Source organism: Galendromus occidentalis, unplaced genomic scaffold (genome assembly GCF_000255335.2).
Source record: "Galendromus occidentalis unplaced genomic scaffold, Mocc_1.1 scf7180000077495, whole genome shotgun sequence".
In the NCBI taxonomy this organism is placed as follows: Eukaryota; Metazoa; Arthropoda; class Arachnida; order Mesostigmata; family Phytoseiidae; genus Galendromus; species Galendromus occidentalis.
Genome location: NW_003805483.1, coordinates 464,482 through 471,391, shown reverse-complemented (window position 1 = coordinate 471,391; position 6,910 = coordinate 464,482). Strand labels below are relative to the sequence as shown.

At 51.0% G+C, this 6,910-nt stretch overlaps 2 protein-coding genes across 2 annotated transcripts in view; one reads left to right on the top strand and one right to left on the bottom strand.

Moving 5' to 3' along the window:
• The window catches only part of LOC100907326 (methionine--tRNA ligase, cytoplasmic), a 1,957-nt gene extending 1,361 nt beyond the window's left edge, over positions 1 to 596 (bottom strand). The window contains exon 1 of the mRNA XM_018640643.2: positions 110 to 596. Within this exon, the coding sequence (XP_018496159.2) occupies positions 110 to 596 (487 nt within the window). The remainder of the gene's footprint in view (positions 1 to 109) is intronic.
• Positions 597 to 1,312: 716 nt separating this feature from the next.
• Positions 1,313 to 2,184, top strand: LOC100907184 (probable ATP-dependent RNA helicase DDX47). The gene is made up of 4 exons (XM_003746351.1): positions 1,313 to 1,373; positions 1,533 to 1,796; positions 1,942 to 2,013; positions 2,114 to 2,184. Exons 1-4 carry the CDS (start codon positions 1,313 to 1,315, stop codon positions 2,182 to 2,184), a joined length of 468 nt encoding a protein of 155 aa, XP_003746399.1.
• Positions 2,185 to 6,910: the final 4,726 nt, after the last annotated feature.

Below are 6,910 nucleotides of genomic sequence, written 5' to 3'. Positions count from 1 at the left end.
GTACTTCTGCTCTTCAGCGTTCTGGCTCCGTGGAATTCACCGACTGGAGGATCTTGGAAACGTCACCTAGGGCGGCTCTCTCGAGGGACTTGTACGTCTATGTACATACCGGCCAAGCACTCAGCAACACAAGCCTGAGGGAGAATGTGCTTGAAGTTCCGTTCGAAATCCGCGTAATTCGGAGGGAAGAAATCACAGCTGAAGTCTTTCTTCGTTCTGAGATAACTCAAGGTGGAGCAAATCACAAGGTGTCCCAACGAGTTCGTCGGTGGAGCTGGCTCGAAACTCGGTCGGAACTCGACGTTCTTCCCGAGAAGGATCCCGGCAACGAACGGTCTCACTACGCCACTTTCGTACGTCAACCACTTATCATCCTCTTCGGTCACTTGCTTTCCCGCTTGACGCCAAATATATCGGCATATGGAGTTCGAGGAGAACAACTGAGTTCCATCGCCGAGTTTATACGTGGGGAAGTGGTTCAGATAGTGACCCCCATCGGATTTACAGAATGAAATCGATAATTCTGTTTTGGTGAATTCTGTCACAGCCTGAATCTTGCACAAATGCACGTTGTTTTTAGAAATACTGAGCGCCATGCCGCAGCGAGCTGCACTCCGTTCTCTTCCAAATACACAACCGATATGCAGTCGGGCAAGAATTACGCCAGCCTGTTCCGAGCTTTAGCTATCGGTACCTCGAGCAGTGTGTGCTCTTTCGATGCCGCTCAACTTTCGGTCAGTGATTTTCCGGTATCCTGATGGGATTCTGATCTAAGACCGCATACTCGTTCTGATTTAAATGGTGGCCCGATCTCGTCCGCCGCACACAGCTCAGAATTCAGAAGACAGAAAAGAGGCAGCTGCCGCACCGCACTCTCCAAATCGTCGGAAGCCGAGCCGGTCGGGCGGGCTGGGGGCTGGTGTGGCCAGTAGCCCGAGGAAAATAGAACGCTGCGTCAACATGGCGACTTCGAGTGAAGATGAAGATCGTCTCTAAAATGAGCTCAAAACTACACAGGGGAATGACCCTGATGACGGTGAAGACAACACGACTTTAAAAGACTGGGTGAGTGAACAGATTAATCCATTCTGCACAATGTCTCGCTGTGGAAGTCGATCTAACATAAGCGCGCGCTTCTCGCCATTAAAACTAACGCACGTGCTTCTCCACGAGCTCCACCGATAGATAACTCCACATGGAGGAGGGGACGGCCCCTGATCCCGTGTGGCAGGAATCGCGACCACTTGACCTCATTCCAACTCCTCCCGAGGAGACAGCATGGTGGTCCAGAGTCTCACGACTCACGACCACCATGCCGAAACACCTGATCCATCCGTCGGAGGCATTGACAACCGTTACGCACCAGGGAGACCGTTTGAGTTTATCAGATGAACGTTCTGTGTGATAAGGGATTCACGAAAGCCGAGTCGAGTCATTTTTCATTCTTCCTCCCAGTGTAGAGAGCCGCCAACTACGAGACGACTTCCTTCGCTTAACGCTCTTGGTGAGATTGTACCTGGCGAAGCGCTGAAATGTGGCCTGCGAAGCGCTGAAATGGAGAACACCTTCGAAGATACAGAAGGAAGCGATACCCGTGGCTCTTCAGGGACGGGATATCATCGGTCTCACCGAGACAGGATCTGGGAAAACGGCAGCCTTCGCGTTGCCGATCCTACAAACGCTTCTGGAGAACCCCGCTCGGCTTTTCGCATTGATTCTGACCCCAACAAGAGAGTTTGCTTTCCAAATCTCGGAACAGTTTGGAGCTTTAGGTTCAACGATCGGCATCAAAAGCGGTGAGTCTACGGCTCAGAGACGATTCACCGCCTCGGGATCCCGGGCGGGGAGAAAGAGCCTAGAAGATTGGTGCGAGACTAATCTGTGCGTCCAAAAGGATTGTATTCTGCTGCTGAACTACAAATCGGGATGGTCTCTTTACAGCTGTGATCGTCGGTGGAATCGATTTGATGACTCAAGCGATGATGCTCGCCAAAAAGCCTCACGTCGTAATCGGTACGCCTAGAGAGATTTCTATCGGACTTCCCCTCGCTTGTCCTCTGGAACGAATATAGCAAGTGCTCAGGATGAATCAAACCCCCTTCCTGTTTTACAGCAACACCCGGCCGACTCATTGGACATCTGGAGAACACTCCGTTCCATAACCGGAAAACGTTTTTTCCGTAGCCCACCATGGAAAAACCCTTAGGTGTCCCATAAACGGTTCTTTCACCCTACGTTGTGCCCCCAAACACGCGTTGTTGGGACGGCTGCTTTCCACGCTTTGGTGGGGCTAAGAGAAGCCCGAGTTTGGGACTCGTTGGTCTTTGAAGTGTTGCAGTCTATCTCTTCCTGGCGCCGAAGTTCGTCACACCGGGTAATGATCACTCCGTATGCGTTTCTGACGGGCGGAACGTCACGTTGAATGAACACGATCGAGAGCTCTGCCTGGATCATTCGGTTAGTCCGAGAAGAACGTCTATAATCTGATGGAAGATTTTCGAGCATGTCGAATCGATTGCATATTTCGGCGACAGATCCAATAGCTCCCAAAAAATATAGTTTGCAGCCTCGTTTCGAATTGTCGCTGCAGAAGTTTCGGGCTTCCTTGAGGAGGAGATGGCTTCACCCGACGAAAATTGTGCGATGTTTTGCATAAGCCGCACTGAATTGTGTGGCATGCGTGTGGGGGAATGACTTCATGGCACGCGCAACGGAAGAACACAACGCTGCCTTAGCAGATATCAATCTGCCAAGGCCGAGAATGTCCGCGTTAGAGGAAGAATTGAGGAAACAAGTTCTCGCTGACAGCGAACTCATTAACAACCACGCAACTGTGGTTAAAGCTCTCACCGTCGAGATTGGACGGAGAGAGGAGAAACAAAAACAAACCGAGGCGGCACTGAAGGATATCGGTGACCAAGCCGAAGGTATGGCAGTGGACGAGGTTAGGAGAGACCCGATCACAATGACTGTCTTGGTCGGAGAGAGTATCCTCGAAGACCTCAAGAACGAGAGGATCCTCGTTGGTCTCCTCGGTAGGAAGAATCTCCTACGCGAGAAGAGGAGTCTACTAGCGAAACACGCCGAGAAGATCGACCAGATCTTACTCGAAACCGATGCAGCGTATGTGCATCTGCTCCTAGAAACAGGAATGACTAACCTGCGCGACGAGGATTTCCGAGCGTGGAAAGTCAAGGATTCCGGGGCTGAGATCATTTAAGTGATGAATGACGCCATATCACACGAGAAAGTCGTCTCCGTGACCTGGGTGAATCTCCCAGAGAAAGGGGACTTGGCCCAATCGGCGATTGAGGTCAATAGAATGGTCGAGTAATGGGCCGACACGGAACCTGATAAGGTTTCAATCCTCAATCTTCGAAGAATGTATTTGAATAAGCTTCCATTCAATAACGATCGCCTGACGAAACAAGGCAGCCAGGAGACGGGTAAAAAACTCGTAGCCTGGTACATCGAAACACTCCTCCTCGATCAAACTGGGGAGGAGGAATTGAAGGCTCATATGAAAAAGATGAGAAACAAATCTCTCGAGACCGAGAGACTGAAAAAGGAGAAAAAAGGGGCAGAGGATACTGCTCAAACGGGAGGTCCTAGCGGCAGCCTGGGCCACGCCGGTAGAGGGGCCGGCAGCGGGACAGCTGCACGCGGTCGAGGACGCGGGATAGGGGGCAGGACCGCCCCATACTCACGTGGTCCGCACAGCGGGACGAGCCCAGGACAGGGCCGTTCCAACTGACGGCCATACCCCCCAACAGCCACATCGGGGGATTCGAGCCAAGCATCGAGAAGACGAGCCAGGAGCCGACGAAAGAAGGAATCTCCAAGAATAAATGATGTCGCTCTTGAAGACTATGAAATCAGAATCGGTGTTCTTGATCTTCGGGGGGGGGGCAGAACAAAGAGCGAATGGAAGTGCTTAGTTGAGGACGTATTCACCGATATCGACAGGAAGGACGGATCGGTGAAAAGAGGAATTACATATATTCGCCAATGAAACATGGCTTATGAATGAAGAATGTCCACCAAAAATTGCTCAGTACCAGTGGTTCGGGAGCAACCGCGAGGGGAAAACAGGGAAACACGCGAAAGCCGGGGTAGGAATTCTCATCCCGGTGGATCTAGGTCGAGTTATTTCCTCAAAGAGGGGAAACCACTCCATGGCCTTGAGAACAGAAATACGAGGATCGGAATGGATTTTCCTTTCAGTGTATGTCGCTCACGAGAGAGGACGACAAAATGGTCAGCTGTTTGAGGACATGACAGGATACCTGCACCAAAAATGCAAGGGAGAGACGCACGTAGTGATTGGGGGTGACATGAATGGTCACATAAACCAATTCGCAGAAGTGGAAGATTCCAGAAGTTGGCTGTTGAAGAATTTCGTGAGCCAGAATGGGCCCATCATACTTAATGCCTCCGAAAAATCTGAAGGGAAATTCACTCGGGAGTACGCGGTCATCGACTATGTACTGTGCAACGAAATAGCCTCTAGGAAACTCAGGGGTATGAAGATTGATGAGGAGAGATTGTGGACCCAGATCTCAGACCACAATCTGATAACAGCTGAGTTTATAATCGAGACGAGGGATGTCCGAAACGTCTCGAAAGCCGAAGGGAAACCGGGAGCCATGCTAGACAAAACCGGAGCGAGTATAGAAACCAAGGAGACCCTGAGGAAGCAGATGCTGGACGATTGGCCTAAGTACGAAACACTTAGGGAGGCCATCTTAAGCAATATTAAGAAACATACAAAAAAGACCAGGGTCGTACAGAACCACCCGGTTCCCTCTTATACAGAGAGAAAAAAAATAGTGGGTAGGGAGCTGCGGAGGGCGCGGAAGATGGGAATGGTCGCTGAGAAACGCAGTATTGCGGAACGATTCAAGGAGACTCAACAGAGAATCCACGACCAGATCCAGACAGAGATAGCCCTCCAAGATCGGGAAATGTATGACCACATAATCCGAGCACCACGAGAACGAGCATTGCCAAACGTTTTTGGCAATACACTCGAAGAGAGGAGCGAAGCAAGTCCGAGTCTACGAAAGCCGTCGATGACACCGGCGCGGAAGTGAGAGGAGGGCATGACGGAGCCTCTTACAACGGTGCTTAGAAAGCCTCTAGAATGTGGAAATGCCACACGAGGAGACCAGGGAGGGGAATCTCGCCTGGACATAATGAGAGCGCTACCAGGGATGGACCTGCGAGTAAACGCGGAAACAATCCCTGAAGCACTCAAAAAGTATCGACTAATTCGGCAATGGGACTAGATGAGATCCCGGCCTATGTCATTTTGTCAATGGGGGTGACAGGCTACGAATACGTAGCAAGGCTGTTCACCCGGATAATGCAAGGCACCGAGCCAATTCCGCAGGAATGGCGGGAGGGGTGACTGACCTTGCTCCCAAAAAGTAACCCGCAGAAGGGAGTCCTATCCACGTATCGGCCGATTACAGTTTCCTCGATTCTGTTCAGGCTATTTGCGAGGATTATCTGCAGGGAAATCCAGGATTGGATGGAAAACAACGAGGTTTTGGGCCAAATGCAGCATGGCTTCCGGAAAGATCTACGAGGGGAGGACTGCATATTCATACGCACGTCTACCATCGAGATTGCGAGGCGAGAGAAAAGCGGCCTACTTACATGCTTCCTCGACTGTACGAAAGCGTACGACCGGATAGACAGAGCATGTTTGAGGGAAGTGTTGGAACGTAACGGAGTCCCCAGGCAACACCTGGACATGATCAAACTCCTATACACGGCCAACACCGTGAGGCTGAGACACGGCTTACATGAGTCGGACACCATTCACACAGAGAATGGGCTCAGGCAAGGATGTCCGCTGAGCCCGATCTTATTCATCCTATACATATCAGAACTAGAAGAGAGACTGAAAGGGACAGGAGTCGGCTTTAAAGTACGTCAACCTGGGAACATGTTCAACCCCAGGGAACCGAAGATGTTCACATCGGCGGATTGCTATCTGCGGACGATTTAGTTCTTATAGCTTATAGCACAGTCTTGGAAAGATATGGGAAAACTACTCAGAGAGGTATCGGAGTTTGGAGCTCAGATGAATCTACAATTTAACCCCGAAAAGAGTGCAATAGTCGAGTTTGCGGAATGTGCGGACTCGAGAGGCGTTCGAGAATTGGGAAACGAGATCACTGCAGACTTGAAAGATAGAGGCGCGCACAGGGGGGCGGCAAGGGGGCCAAGGCCCCAACCAGGATTCTTCGGTTTCAATGCCATTTTATGGACCCCGAGAAGGCGCGTCATCATTTTTGGTCGTCTGGTGCCCTCAAAAACTCTAGTCGCCCCCCCCCCCCCCCAAAAAACTGAGCGCGCCGCTGTTGAAAGATGACGAAATCGAACTGCGACGAGACCTGGCAAATGAGTTACGGCGCTGCATAACAGCGAGAATGCGACCTTTCAACGACATGAAGCTTCTCGGAGGGTGACGCCACATTTGAGCGCAAGTCGATTTGCGCGCAGCTCCGATTTGAGCGCGGATCCAATTTGAGCGCGAATCCAACTTGAGCGCGGATCCAATTTGAGCGCAGATCCGACTTGAGCGCAAATCCGACTTGAGCGCGGATTCAAATTGAGCGCGATCAATTTGAGCGCGACCGATTCGAGCGCAATCAATATGAGCGCGATCAATTTGAGCGCAAGTCCGACTTGCGCGCATGGACTTTCCCTGTAAAACAGCGCGGGACGAGTTCAAGTTCATAATACACCGAGAAGAGAAGATTTAGGAGGACGGAAAATGTTCACTGATCAGACCGCCCGAACTCGACTCACTGAAGACGATCGGTTCCACGGCATTTCCGCTTGATCCAAGGCTCTTTTTCTCGCACAACTTATCCTTGCTTAATTTATTCGAAACACC

Excerpts from the sequence above, each read along its gene's own strand:
- LOC100907184 (XM_003746351.1), top strand. The coding sequence starts at position 1,313 with ATGCCGAAACACCTGATCCATCCGTCGGAGGCATTGACAACCGTTACG. Across the intron at positions 1,374-1,532 it reads CGTTACGCACCAGGGAGACC|ATGTGGCCTGCGAAGCGCTG; the intron begins GTTTGAGTTTAT and ends CGAAGCGCTGAA. Across the intron at positions 2,014-2,113 it reads AAAGCCTCACGTCGTAATCG|CAACACCCGGCCGACTCATT; the intron begins GTACGCCTAGAG and ends CCTGTTTTACAG.